This window comes from Salvelinus alpinus, chromosome 8, assembly GCF_045679555.1.
Source record: "Salvelinus alpinus chromosome 8, SLU_Salpinus.1, whole genome shotgun sequence".
In the NCBI taxonomy this organism is placed as follows: domain Eukaryota; kingdom Metazoa; phylum Chordata; class Actinopteri; order Salmoniformes; family Salmonidae; genus Salvelinus; species Salvelinus alpinus.
In genome coordinates this window covers 19,957,093-19,971,782 of record NC_092093.1, presented here as the reverse complement: position 1 = coordinate 19,971,782, position 14,690 = coordinate 19,957,093, and the positions used below count along the sequence as shown (strand labels likewise).

Genomic DNA, 14,690 nt, shown 5'->3' with positions numbered 1-14,690 from the left:
CAAAATGCGGAAAAATAACCTAAGAAATATATTAAATTAACAGAGATTCTCACATAGTCCGTTAAATCAGGCTATCTGTATTACTGGGCTATATCAGCTAATAGGGTAGACATAGTTTGAAGAGAGCAGAGTTGGAGAGACTTGCACTTTACAATTAGCTACATTTTATACCCTACCTTTTAGGAGTGGGACGATTTTCAAACTGACAAATATGAATGATCAATATTTATTTCAAGGCAATATAGTACACTATTGCCTAATCATATTTATGAAGTATATTTCCTTGGAAAGATAACTTCCCCGTGCTTCTCCGCCCGTGCACTGGCTATATTTATAGCCTACTCAAATCAAATCAAATGTTATTTGTCACATGCGCCGAATACAACAGGTGCTCACCTTACCATAAAATGCTTATTTACAAGCCCTTAACCAACAATGCAGTTCAAGTAATAGAGTTAAGAAAATATATACTAAATAAACTAAAGTAAAAAATGTAAAGTAACACAATAAAATAACTATAATGAGGCTATATACAGGGGGTACCGGTATCGAGTCAATGTGTGGGGGTACAGGTTAGTTGAGGTAATTTGTACATGTACTGTAGGTAGGGGTAAAGTGACTATGCATAGATAATAAACAGTGAGTAGCAGCAGTGTAAAAACAAATGGGGGGGGGGTGTCAATGTAAATAGTCCGGGTGGCCATTTGATTAATTGTTCAACAGTGTTATAGCTTGGAGGTAGAAGCTGTTAAGGAGCCTTTTGGACATAGACTTGGCGCTCCGGTACCGCTTGCCGTGCGATAGCAGAGAGAACAGTCTGTGACTTGGGTGACTGGAATCTTTTCTGGACCTTTTATCTGTCACCGCCTAGTATATAGGTCGTGGAATGCATTCCAGGTGACTACCCCATGAAGCTGGTTGAGAGAATGCCAAGAGTGTGCAAAGCTGTCATCAAGGCAAAGAGTGGCTATTTGAAGAATCTCAAATATAAGATAGATTTTGATTTGTTTAACACTTTTTTGGTTACTACATGATTCCATATGTGTTAGTTCAAAGTGTTGATGTCTTCACTATTATTCTACAATGTAGAAAATAGTAAAAATAAAGAAAAACCCTTGAATGAGTAGGTGTTCTAAAACTTTTGACCGGTAGTGTATACTAGGTGCACTTGATCTTGCATGCCCAACTAGGAAAGGAGAGGTAGGCTACTTAACTTGAAGCAGCGAATTCTGAGTATGTGAATAATGCAACAAATATGTGCTTTTAATACAATAAATATGCTAACGTATTCAAAGCAGAAAGACGAGCGTTTCCAAATCATCTGCGGGACAACAAAAAGATTTTCATCCCAAAGTTGCCTCTCTGACCGCCCGCTCCCAACCGCAGCACGAAAAATGCCGACTGACCGCAATGATCTCAATCTGGACCTGCAGGTCGCACAGAAACGTAGCCTTCTAGTTAGAACAACAGACATTTCTATTCAAAATAATGTCTAGTCATATGGGGAGGGGACCGTCAGACATATTGAATGTACAACTTTGATATCAAACTGAATGAGGCTCTGACTTGAGGCTTCTTCTTGCCCCCAGAAGGAAAGCAGCATCAGAGAAGCCTGAGGACAACCAAATCGTGAGTGATGCTAACTGATGTTACAGTGACTTATGACTCTTTTATCATTACATTTATGACTCACTTCTCCTTAGTTGACGTCAATATATTTTTCCTGTTGTTTTGCAGGATGACCCCAATAGGTCCCCTTCCCCCGGCATCAAGGGTGGACAGAACGCCACGGGTACTCCAGTCACACACAGTTTATATATATATATACATTTAAATTCTTGTAATTTAGCAGATGCTCTTATAGCAGACGCGACTTACAATTAGTGCATTCATCTTAAGATAGCTAGATGAGACAACCACATATCACAGTCATAACAGGCACATTTTCCCTCAATAAAGTAGTTATCAGCAGAGTCAGTGCTAGTAGGAAAAGACAAGTGTATTTTTGGTGCCGGAGGTTTATTTAAGATCCTCCTTGAAGAGGCAGGGTTTCAGACGTATACAACACAAATACACCACAATTTATTGTACACAAGAACAACACAATATATATACATATATACACACACACTATAAAATTGACATGTTGAGGTAATGTTTTTCCTACCCTGACCCCTGTCTTCTCTTCTCCTTCCCCTCTCAGATGGCGTGAAGAAGCCATGGGACAGAGCCAACTCTGCAGAGAGGTCATCACTGGTATCAAGGTGAGAAACTTGACGGACTAAGTTAGTCTGCCAACTTAGGTCTTAAAATTAGGTTATGTAATCAAGGGATTGGCTGGTTAACTCTGTAAAGGACTGTACACATTTCCCTCTGTACACTTAATGCCTTATTTGTGCACTTATAATTTTATATTGCATGCTTACTCTCATTTGTAAAATAAATATATTGAGATACTATGTTGTGTGAGAGTGTTTTCCTTGGTTTCTGTAGGGTACGACCTGTGGGGAGTAGCAGCGACACAGATGCCTTAGACTTTGACAGAATGAAGCAGGTAAGGAGCCCTGAAGTAAATTATTGGCACATACACTTTGTGAATATGAAAACATATACCTGTTATGATTAACTTTTGTACTTGGAACAGGAAATCTTGGAAGAAGTTGTTCGTGAATTACACAAGGTGAAGGATGAGATCATTGATGGTGCGTTATCTCTCTGAGTTCCTCATTCACTTCATCCAAAGAATGTCTCGATAGGAAATGTACTGTCTGTGGCTAATACCTCTGTAGTATGTAGTTTACTGCACTTATGTTTGGAACTGACCAAATGAGGTTGTTATTGGAAGTGAGACATGTTTTCCTCCAGACGGCGCCAGAGACATAGAAACTGAAAGTAATACTGCTGATATACTAGAGTTGGTCTCTGACAGGACAACACATCTTCTCTCCATGACAAGACTTGTAACACTCCTGTTGTGTCTCCTCTCTCTTCCAGTCATTAGACAAGAACTGAGCAGAATCAGCACAACATAATCTTTCATGTACCTTTTGGAACCATTGTCCCCACGGCAACCACTGCTGTGTCTGAGGAGACAGGGAGAAGATCGAGGCCCGAACTACAACCATTTATTTATTCTACATTGCTGTGATGTTAAAGCAACGTGACAATGTTGCTGTAACACTACAGGAACAGTTTGTTTACGTTACGTTTGGAAGAATGGGATGGATGGAGGAAACTCTCGCACTGATTTTTTCACTTTCTCTGGTCTCGTTTTTCTCTCTTTTTCTCTCTATCTGTCCATCGGTAACCAATGTTTACTGTTCTGTTTCCCATCTTAAAGGAAACAATTATGAAATTCAATTAAGTAACATCTTGGTTTTCTAGGAGTTTTTATTTAAAAAATGTTTGTTTGGCATTATTATTACTATCATTGTCATTAATATGACTATTATTTGTATTATTGTAGATGTAATGGTGTGAATATAAGTAGTAGTAGTTTTAGTGACGACAATAGTAACAAAATTATAATTATAATGACACTGATGATAATCATTTTATGTCAGCCTTTTATATTTTATATTGTAATTTTTTTCTCTTTTGATTTTGTTTTAAAATACAATTATAAGCACATATGGATTTATTTCTCATGATCTGACCTCAACATTTTTAAAGAGTTTTGTATCCTTTTTCGCCAAACACAATTGTGTGTGTGTAATCACTGACTGAAAGATTTTTTAAAACAGGTCTTGAACCTGAAAGGGAGGGTGGTATATAAACTATTGCTCTTTGGATATTGCAATCTTATGAACAAAAAAATAATAATACACCAGAGTATTTGTGATCATGTTGTTAATAAAATGTTTATTGGCTGCAACGATATGGTGAAGTATTGTTTGTTTTATTATTTCCTTTTATGACCAAGTGCTTCCTGGTAAAAAAAAATGTAATTTGGCCTATATATATATATATAGTATATATTCACTAAAATGATTTCAAATAAAACTGAACAATGTCTTGGAAAAATGAAGTGACCTCTTTGATTGTGAGAGTTGTGTCTGTTTTCTGAGTTGTGCTTGATTAGCTGCTTTGATTTAGTGTTTATTCACAAGCATTCACCTAGTCAGACTGTGTATTCCTACACTATGGGCCACTATGAACATCATTTGGCCTATCTGTTCCTTTTAACATATCTCTGTTTTAGTCATACTTTCTAACAACACATAACACTATCCTTTGACGTATTCATTGGGGATCAATTTAGAGAATTGTTAAGTATAGGGATGAATGATTCCCTACATGACAGAGAACCCCATCTGTACTTCTCCATACACTTCTATCTGACTTTTCCGTAACATGGCTTTGCAACCTCCTGATATTAATAAACTCATGCAGTCAGTATACAGCACATGTAATGCAGATACATGACTGCATCACAAGAGGTGTTACACAACTATCTAGATTGAGAGGTATTTTGTCCCCTTGAGTATACTGACACCTGGAGGTCAGATTAGGAGAACGCCAAAAGACCAAATATATTTTACTAGACAAGTCAGTTAAGAACAAATTCTTATTACAATGACTGCGCCTACCCCAGCCAAACCCTAACGACGCTGGGCCAATTGGGGGACTCCCAATCACGGCCAGTTGTGATACAGCCTGGAATCGAACCAGGGTCTGTAGTGACACCTTTAGTACTGAGATGCAGTGCCTTAGACCGCTGCGCCACTCGAGAAAGCCCATATAGAGTATGTTTACAGAAAACATATATTTGTAGAAAACCCAAGAAACAAAAAACAATTGCAATATATCCATCCATATTCCCTGTTGATGTGTAGTGTAATATGAAACATTCAACGAGCCTATGAAACTATGAAATACATCCAATGGACTAGATGGGGCTAATGCCAGTAGGTATCCTATGTGATAGTCGTTTTCTGCGTTAAAAAAAAAAAAACATATAAATGTCTTATGGTGCATTGTGCTTAGCAGTGAGTTGGCCAATGTCATTGTGGGCCTTATTAATGTTTAAGCAAGCAAAAAAATATTCACCCTACATGATCAAAAGGAATGCAACTTTAGGTCTAAGCATCCTCACCAGACCCCCCATGGGTGTTTGTGATGTTTGTGGTGTAGGAATTGGTGGCTTGGGACAGAGTTATTTGTGTTATCCGAGAGGAAAAGGCGAAGCGACAGGGTTTACTCAAAAATCTGTACACAAAAATAAAACAACGAAATTAGGCATTTTTGAATGGAGGTCAAGAGAGTGTCGAATTTAGTCAACAACAAAAAATGAATTGCTTATTTGCAACGTGAGGCTTATTTGTTCGACTATAAGTTCCGCAATGGTTAGGTTGTTACGAATGCACTGGTATTAGTGGAAGCAAATGGAATTTAGGCAACTCTGAAAAAAACTACCTTAAATTGGAGTTTTCACACGCGCATATGCCCTCTCATTGGCTAGAATGGTCCCACCTGATCTTGCCTCCTCCCATCTTTGAGGACATGTATTTTAATCGTTAGAGCGGTCACTCGACTATCTTGTCAATATAATTGATAATCGAAGAGGGAGAACAGGGGCAGGGGGTGTTTGTGGGGCAAACGAGCACAGCACAGGCTGCGTGAGAAGTAAGCTGGTAGAGTTCAACATGGCATCCGGCGATACGCTTTATATTGAGGCGGACGGCTCGGAGATGCCGGCCGAACTAGTGGAGTTGCACGAGATAGAGGTGGAAACGATACCGGTAGAGACTATCGAAACTACAGTGATCGGGGGAGACGACGACCAGCCGATGATAGCACTTCAGCAGCTGGTATCAGACGACCCGAATTCGATCAACCACCACCATCATCAAGAAGTGATCCTAGTGCAGACAAGAGAGGAAGTTGTTGGCGGGGATGATTCGGATATGCTTGCGGACGGGGGTTACGAGGATCAAATCCTCATCCCCGTCCCAGCACCCGGGGTGGAAGACGAGTACATCGAACAGACTCTGGTGACTGTAGCCGGGAAAAACTCGGTGGGTCGGATGAAGAGAGGGGTAGGCGGCAGTGGCAAAAAAGCTGGCCAAAAGAGCTATTTGGGTGCTGTAGAACCAAGCAGTAGAAAATGGGAACAGAAGCAGGTGCAAATAAAGACTATGGAGGGGGAATTCTCTGTTACAATGTGGGCTTCGGGTAAGTCGTCGGTTCTATCTAATGTTACTGTAGCTAACGTTATCTGTGTATCTCTCCCCGCATTGTTCGTGCTTGGTAGTTAACTTGTGCAAGATTCTTGCCAAGAGGCCCTGTTGCAGGGCGTAGACGTTTTGCACCAGTCTATTCCCTCGTAGGTCGCCAAGCCACTTTCGGGATCACTTTTAGAATGTGCAGAAATGTGTGTCGGTTAGATTGAAATGTTTTTGTTTTGGAGGCCATGTTTTTAGATGTTGCTGGGCGCCGCCATGTTCCCCGAGAACCAGTATGGCGGCCCGAAAAAATGGCGATAGGGCGGCCGGGCGAAGATGGCGGCGGTCAGGGGTGCAAGCGCGCTGCTGGCTCCAAAGAGTAGGCCCCGACGGCGTAACTAGCTAGTTAGGTGCCTTACGTCAACTTTGCGGAATAAGTAACTACATCAGCCGTGATTACAATATCTGGGTCAGTAACCCTGTAACTTAGTTTTGTTAGATTTAAACGGCTGGCCAAATATATTGTCCCAAAAAAGTTATTTTTAGCCCATTGATGCTTTTCTTCTGCATAGCCAGCTAACGTTAACTTTTTTTACACGCGACAGCTAGCGAGTTCTCAATCAAGTATAGTAGCTGGCTAGCAACACAAGCTAGTTAACGTTCCTAAAAACTACGACCCTACACAGCTGGCATTGTACAAGCACCGTTTAACCGCATTTGGATTCAGCATGATTGATAAACATTCTCCGTTCGCGTGCTAGGCTAACTAGTAAACCCATAATCCTGGCGTGTGGCTACCAAAATGCAACTAGCAGCAGAGCGAGAAACAATGTTAGCAGATAAACTGTGCAGGGGGATCAAGGTGATGCATGTTCATATTAGTTATTTTAATCAGAATCAATGATTGTATACATTGTATTTCACTGTTTTGTAAAAACAAAGCTATACTGCTAGCTACAATGTCTAGAAATATTGCTGCAGTGTTGTTTTTTGTATTGCTGTTTTCTAACAGCGTAGTAGCCTAAAGGCCGCCAGGTGGCGATATTGAGTCGTTTCACCTTACCGTCCAAACGCATTGTATGCAGCCGGCAATACACTCATATCCCCGTGGACCGGTTCGTACCTAAAACATTCTCCATTCAGGCTGCAAACGCGTTCATTTCCTCCTTAACTATAGTTAATGGTAAGGAGGGAAAAAACTGGGAAAATGTGTACTTTCTTTATGAAACACCATTTTCCACCATCATGCTGGTGTCCAAGACAATACATACCATATGAAACGTAACATATAGTACAAAATGGAGTAACTTGTGTATGTACATCACCCATTTTCGTATGCTATGTTACAAATTACAATTTGTATAATATATTACGAATTAGAAACAAATTGTTATGAATATGCAAAACGTACAATATGTTTACAATTTGGAACATGTATTATATGAATTCTAGCTAGATGGCTAGCATTATCAAGTTGGCTAACATTAGTTAGGCTATTGGTTAAGGTTAGCTAACATAGTTGGGTGGGTGTATAACGTGAATGTCTAGCAACCCAAAGTTTGCGAGTTCAAATCTCATCTTTAGTAGGGTGGTTGGTTGGGTGTATTAAAAATCCACCCAAAACAGCTAATTTTTTGTGAACATGTGTTTCATTTTGTTTGTAATAAGGTTGGTAGCAACATGTGAAAATCATTGTCAAAATCTGTTGCAGCTCAAGTCGACTGCAAAACCCACAATGCAATGCTCTCTCTGAGCTGGCTAGGTAGGTAGCTAGCAAACATAGCTACACACAATACCATAGTCAATATCAGCATGTGAAGTAGCTAGTTAGCTGTAAAATCGCTTAAACAAATGGCAATATCAATTTAGGGGTCTACAGTCTAACCATGTTCAACTGGCCAGTCAATGTGTCTGAGTGTAGTCTGACATTCGCAACAGCACCATGCAATGCACCCTGGACTGAAGGAGCAGACAAGTAGGAGAAATGTGTTAGACCCTCTGCTAAATTCCATTTTTCTCTATGTAGGAATATAGCAAAAAATATGATCAATGGCTCATTCGAGAGAAGATGACCTCCTGTGTTATGACATCGTCCAGTTTTGAAATCTGATGTATGATAGATGTTATTGCGATCTAAAAGTTGTATTGCTATTAAGTTCCAGTGTAGTGGGAGCGGCTTTATCGAAATGCTACAGTATGTCATTCCGGCCAAATGTATGCCTGCTTGAACGGCAATAGCAATAAATGACCCAGGGAATCAATAGAACATTGCTCAGATGCAGAAAAATATATAATCAAAATGGGTGAATATTTACTTTAAGTAACAATCTGTTTTATGTAACCATACCAAAAGGAACATATAATACTAATTTGAGTGTCCCGGATTTACATTTACTATGTTACGTCTAGTCTGAGACCAGGCCGCCATGCTAGATTGACTAATGCTCCTTCCTGATGTCGGGCCCTGCTTTAAACGAGATGAAATCTGATACGCAACATCTTGGTCTAGCATTTCTAGGCATTAGCCACTAGCATGGTGGTGAAAGTCGTGTTTTAATAAAGAAAGTATGCATATTTTTACCTTCTCGTCATTTAAATAGGGGCGGCAGGTAGCCTAGTGGTTAGAGCGTTGGGCCAGTAACCAAAAGGTTGCTAGATCGAATCCCTGGGCTGACAAGGTCAAATCTGCCGTTCTGTTCCTGAACAAGGCAGTTAACCCACTGTTCCTAGGCCGTCATTGTAAATAAGAATTTGTTCTTAACTGACTTGCCTAGTTAAAGGTTCAATAAAAAAATGTATAGTTAAGGAGGAAAGTGATGCATTTGCAGCCTGAATGGAGAATGTTTTACATACGAACCGGTCCACGGGGGATACGAGTGTATCAAGGTAGGCCCTAGTTTTGTCGCACAGTCTTGTGGTCAGGTGCCACAGAGGGACTTTAGGCTCAGCAGGGCAGCAATGGCTGTTCCTTGGATGTTCACTGAGAGCTAACATTATGCATGTCAATTTTTCCTGGCTCAGTGTAGGAGAGATTGACTTCATCACAACTTGTATTTGTGAGCAGTATTGACATGTTGAATGGACTGAGCTGTCTGTTTGAACTACTGGCCACAAAACATGCCACCAGAGGTCTCTTCACAGTCCAGAACAGACTTTGGGAGGCGCACAGTACTACATAGAGCCATGACTACATGGAACTCTATTCCACATCAAGTAACTCATGCAAGCAGTAAAATTTGATTAAAACCCCCCAGATAAAATACACCTTATGGAACAGTGAAGCAACACAAACATAGGCACAGACACGTGCCTACAAACACGATAACATACACACGTACACTTGGATTTTGTGTTGTGTATATGTGGTAGTAAAGTAGGGGCCTGACAGCACACACTTATTAATGTGTTGTGGAAGTAATGTTTTTAAAATGTTATAACTGCCTTAATTTTTCTGCGCCCCAGAAAGAGTAATTGGGATCCATAATAAATACAAATGAAACTCAATATCGCCATCTGCTGGCGCGTGGGCAAACTGCAATGATTTACCCCGGTCTTGTATGGCTATTTTCGGTTAAGTCCCTGCATTGTATCCTAGATGACAAAAAAGACATTGACCATGAGTCAGTTGTTGAAGAACAGATCATTGGGGAGAATTCCCCTCCGGACTACTCTGAATACATGACGGGGAAGAAGCTGCCCCCTGGAGGGATACCTGGCATCGACCTGTCAGACCCAAAACAGCTGGCAGAGTTTGCCAGGTCAGTGTCTATCTGCCTAAACTCACCTGTCCATCAAGGGTATGTACAGCGAACACACCCTCAAATAAAAAAAACTATTGTTTGGCCTAAACTCTTAACACACAAATAATTTACACCTATGCTCTCTTGTAGCTCACCTTGTAAATTGGTGTTTAGCAAGATGCCAGGATTTGTGATTCTCCATGTTGCCTGCCTGTCTTGGAAGGCAGCACCTGATGAGGCAGCTTTTCTGTAGTAGATGTCAGAGGTATATAGCCCGATCTCCTTCCTAAAGGGAGTGTTGAGCCCGGATATTTCTGACTGTCCCGTTCAGATGCTGTGTTCTTAGTTCCTTCAGTGACTCTGCTGGTCCCTATGGTCAGAACTCTGTGTGGTAAGTTCTAGAGTCCATTCTACAAGAGCCTTTATATCTCTGAACACCCTCAACACACACTGACACAGAGCACTTTAACACAGTGAAAGGACGAAACCGGCTGTTGTCAGCCATACTGGAACACTTGCATGGGTGCTGGTTTATATTCACTGGTTAGGAATTGAACATGGTTAATTACATTTTGTATATGGACAACATGATTTGAGTCCTGTTCCCTGTGAATGCAATAGGCTGAAAGTTAACTTCATATCCAATGTTTTCTCAGGATGAAGCCGAGGAAGGTAAAAGAAGACGACGCGCCCAGGACGATAGCCTGCCCTCATAAAGTAAGTAGTCTGTTTCCAACGGTTTCTTTCCTGCCCAGTAGGGGTGTTAAGGTACATGTATTCTCCAACGGTTCGGGGACCTCTGTTCTGTCCGCATTGTGAGCCCAAATGAATATATAATAAATGCAACCACTCGGACTGTGGGCTATGCCTACGCTGTGTTGTATGCCCCTCGTGTAAACCTGAGCTGAAAACATTTCAGGTTATTCTGTTACAACAACTAGAGCATATGCGCATGTTATTAAAATCTTAATTGGCGCATTTCAAACTGTCCTTTTGTGCGGCGCAGCCGGCAACTACTTCTGTACGATGGTGAGTGGTGGGGCTGACAAACCAGGAGGATTCTCCATCGCGTATATCTCCAGTTTGGGAACATTTTGTCTTCTCAGTAGCTTACAACGGCGATGGACCGAGAGCATGTCTGTTACTGCTCAACGAGAATAGCCTATGCAGCTACCAACACCTCAAACATGTTGACACATTTATGCCGACATCAACGCAGTATTCTTACCAATGGAAGATGGAAACACACACAAAAAAACGCAGCTTAGTCTCTCCTCTGCATTCAAGCTGCTCTTCACAGCTGATTCTGACCGGGCCAAAGAAATTACAAGAGCGATGGGTATGTTTACAGCCGCAGATATGCGCACATTCTCAGTGGGTGAGAAGAATCGGGGGTTTGAGCACCTCGTGAAAGTGCTCAGACCACGTTACAAACTTCGCCCTCTCGTACCCATTCTAACTCTATCTAAGCAAGCTGAAGTTGTCAGTGAACTGTTGCGCTTACTACAGATGGATGGACCTCCAGGGCTACAGAGAGTTACTTATTAAGTGACAGCCCATCACATTAACCCAGAGTGGGAAATGAGAAGTACATATGTTTTTCTTTGCAAGAAAACATTCTAGCATATGCCTACACAATGTGAGCCATGTTTACATATTAATTTCACACAGATATTGCACTTTATTTTAGTGTCATTTAAGAAAATGCCAAATGTTGGTATTCCTAAATGTGCTCTCATCAGGTATTATGACTCATGATCATACATTAAGACATGCATTAAGAATACTTTCCTATTGAGTTGGTGAGCAGTTGTTTGGGGTTAACTGCCTTGCTCAAGGGCAGATTATTGCACCCTGCCGGCCCGGTGTACACCTACACCGACCTTTCGGTTACTGGCCCAGCGCTCTTAAAACCACTTAGCTAGCTGTCGCTGTAGCAGATGTCCTTAATGTTTTGTACACTGTGTATATGGGATCCGGTATACCAACACTTTCTATAAATCTCCCTCAGGGCTGCACAAAGATGTTCAGGGACAATTCAGCGATGAGGAAGCATCTCCACACCCACGGGCCTCGTGTGCACGTCTGTGCCGAGTGTGGCAAGGCCTTCGTAGAGAGTTCCAAACTCAAACGTCACCAACTCGTTCACACAGGGGAGAAACCCTTCCAAGTACGTACCTGGTCTGCATAAATTCTCCTAGGAGATTGACGCAAAAAGACAAATGCATCTAGAGTAACTGCACACACATTTACCATTGACTCCTATATCCTAATACACCTCTCCTTTTGTCCATCCATGTTCTCCTTCCTTTGTGCAGTGTACCTTTGAGGGCTGTGGGAAGAGGTTTTCGCTGGACTTTAACTTGCGCACACACGTTCGTATCCACACCGGAGACCGGCCCTACGTATGCCCCTTTGACGGCTGCAATAAGAAGTTTGCCCAGTCAACCAACCTCAAGTCTCACATTCTCACACACGCCAAAGCCAAAAACAACCAATGAGAGCCCTCCGACCTGCCCCAAGTCCCACCCCCACAGCAGCATCTTAAAGACACCACACGTCAAACCTCCTTTGATGAAAGAAGGAAATGATTGAAAAATACTTTTTGATAAATACGGAGATTAAATTCTCCCTTCTCCTATTGGTTGGCTGAAGAACACAGTGGCACTCTTCAGAAAGATGAAACCCCTCCCAACCTTCCACCCCCCTCTCTCCTCACTTCATAGCGGCTTCATGTTTATTGCCATAAATATGGCACTCATGGACTAACATCAGAGACTATTCTTTCTGCCATGGAGCTGCATGAGAGAGGGAGCAATCAGGCTGTTTTTCCACTCTCAGCATAGATTTTAATTTTCTATTTCTACAAGTGTGCATATTGTACACTTATTTTGGGATATGTTCAGTAAGACAATTAGATTATTATGTTTTTTCCCCCTGCGTATTTAGATCCACTTACCGTATGATAGTCCTGGCAAGACGTGAGTTACTGTACCGTCACATTGCTTCAAACTATTTTCTGAAAAAAGTTTTGGTTTGCATCTTAATCTTTACTTTTGGTTGTATTCCTTCCAACCATTAAATCATCTTGTATACTTGTATTGTATGGCTGTTGAAATTATTTAGAGTGTGATAGAGGTGTGATTTTTAAATTGTTAACCAATTTAATTTTGTCATGAGTTGATTTCTTTTTTGATGAATTGTCACCTTTGCTGAGAAACATGTCCCTACCGTTGATTCACTGCGAGCCTGTCTATTCTAATACTAAAATGCATTAAATGAAATCGCCAGAGTGACCATCTGTTTCTTTGTTAGAATGTAATGTACAGGCGTCGTCAACCATGAACTTTCTTTGTTGATATTTACACCCATGCATTTCAACGGCCCACAATAAAAAGGTTATCCCAAATCTGTTTTTTTCCACTAATTTCTAGGCCTGCTATGAGGGTGGCGTGTTCTCATACGTGTGGTGAAATACCTATTGCTTGCCTATACTGGAGACATGGGGCCAATCCCAAATCAACCTCTAAGCCCTATGCACTTGTGGAGATGTGAGAGGATTTGATTGGTTTAGTCAATATGGTGAAACTTTCACCTAGCCTATTAGAGAGCAAGGTGGAGCTGTTGCCATATTACTAACACCTGTCAAATCCTCTGATCTCCAGAAGCACATGGGGGCGTAAGGGTCGATTTGGCTTTGGGAAATAGCTTATTGCTTGTCTATACCTGAGACATCTCTCCTATACCTGAGAGAAATAGCCATCCTTTCAAATGTACATGAAGTGCCCAGGGGAAGAAGGTACGTGCTAGGTGTCGATTTGGAACAGTGCCACTGGTTAATACAAAGTCCAAAGGCAGGTGTTTTGTGCTGTTCTGCATGAGCTGCAGATTTTTCCTTGTACCTCAGCATCCGGTTGTTCCTGCCTCCAGGAACTCTTGGTCAGTTGTTCCTGCTTCCAGGAACTCTTGATCAGTTGGTCGGTTGTTCCTGCCACCAGGAACTCTTGGTCAGTTGTTCCTGCCTCCAGGAACTCTTGATCAGTTGGTCGGTTGTTCCTGCCTCCAGGAACTCTTGGTCGGTTGTTCCTGCCTCCAGGAACTCTTGGTCGGTTGTTCCTGCCTCCAGGAACTCTTGGTCGGTTGTTCCTGCCTCCAGGAACTCTTGGTCGGTTGTTCCTGCCTCCAGGAACTCTTGGTCGGTTGTTCCTGCCTCCAGGAACTCTTGGTCGGTTGTTCATCAATGATCACCACCTACATGCTGCAATGAGTCTGACCGTAGCCAGTTTTACTGACCCCCTGTGGCGAAGTTGAGAAAATCCTTCAAAACAGCCTTCACACGTTTAGGAAATGTTTACTCTTCTCTGCAGGGTGCAATATCAGTTTAATGCTTTGCTTTCTGTTAGTACTGCTAAACCCAACCAAAAGAGACCGCCACTTCGACTACCATTGAATTATGAAAGCCCAATATATCTTCGAACGCATCACAATTTGCTCCCGGGTGCCGTACTACTATGGCTGACCCTGTAAAACACCACATGTAGGTGACAAAAAAATCATTTTTGTTTAGGTTGAATACTAAATGGTGACATTCAATACCCTGTGCCTCAAACTATTTGAGAGCAAGATGCATTATAGGCTTACCTAGATCATATCTAGATCTGTTTTTGGGACATGAACAATGACATTTTCACCATATGGTAAGCGTCTCCATTGTAGTCGTGTGTCCATGGTGCTGAAACCACTGTCATGACAGTGATGGCCAAATCCGAGCCAGCATATTGCATAG

At 41.6% G+C, this 14,690-nt stretch overlaps 2 protein-coding genes across 12 annotated transcripts in view; both read left to right on the top strand.

The window, feature by feature from the left end:
• Positions 1 to 4,040, top strand: part of LOC139582690 (ena/VASP-like protein) — a 128,151-nt gene extending 124,111 nt beyond the window's left edge. For 3 of the 5 annotated variants that reach the window (XM_071412914.1, XM_071412911.1, XM_071412913.1), the window contains exons 8-13: positions 1,590 to 1,629; positions 1,738 to 1,792; positions 2,204 to 2,264; positions 2,494 to 2,554; positions 2,645 to 2,702; positions 2,995 to 4,040. In XM_071412914.1, coding sequence (XP_071269015.1) covers positions 1,590 to 1,629; positions 1,738 to 1,792; positions 2,204 to 2,264; positions 2,494 to 2,554; positions 2,645 to 2,702; positions 2,995 to 3,032 — 313 coding nt within the window. In that variant the 3' untranslated portion in view covers positions 3,033 to 4,040. The remainder of the gene's footprint in view (positions 1 to 1,589; positions 1,630 to 1,737; positions 1,793 to 2,203; positions 2,265 to 2,493; positions 2,555 to 2,644; positions 2,703 to 2,994) is intronic. The other 2 variants (XM_071412912.1, XM_071412916.1) reach the window with 1 other exon arrangement.
• Positions 4,041 to 5,466: 1,426 nt separating this feature from the next.
• LOC139582677 (transcriptional repressor protein YY1-like) lies at positions 5,467 to 13,313 on the top strand. 7 transcript variants are annotated; one of them, XM_071412882.1, is made up of 6 exons: positions 5,467 to 6,174; positions 9,772 to 9,922; positions 10,236 to 10,295; positions 10,561 to 10,621; positions 11,916 to 12,074; positions 12,223 to 13,313. In XM_071412882.1, the coding sequence occupies exons 1-6, from the start codon at positions 5,646 to 5,648 to the stop codon at positions 12,403 to 12,405; spliced, it is 1,143 nt and encodes a 380-aa protein (XP_071268983.1). In that variant the 5' UTR covers positions 5,467 to 5,645; the 3' UTR covers positions 12,406 to 13,313. The 7 variants fall into 7 exon arrangements, with proteins under 7 accessions (XP_071268983.1, XP_071268981.1, XP_071268982.1 ...); XM_071412880.1 differs by having other exon boundaries at positions 9,772 to 9,961; XM_071412881.1 differs by having other exon boundaries at positions 9,760 to 9,922.
• The last annotated feature ends 1,377 nt before the right edge of the window (positions 13,314 to 14,690 follow it).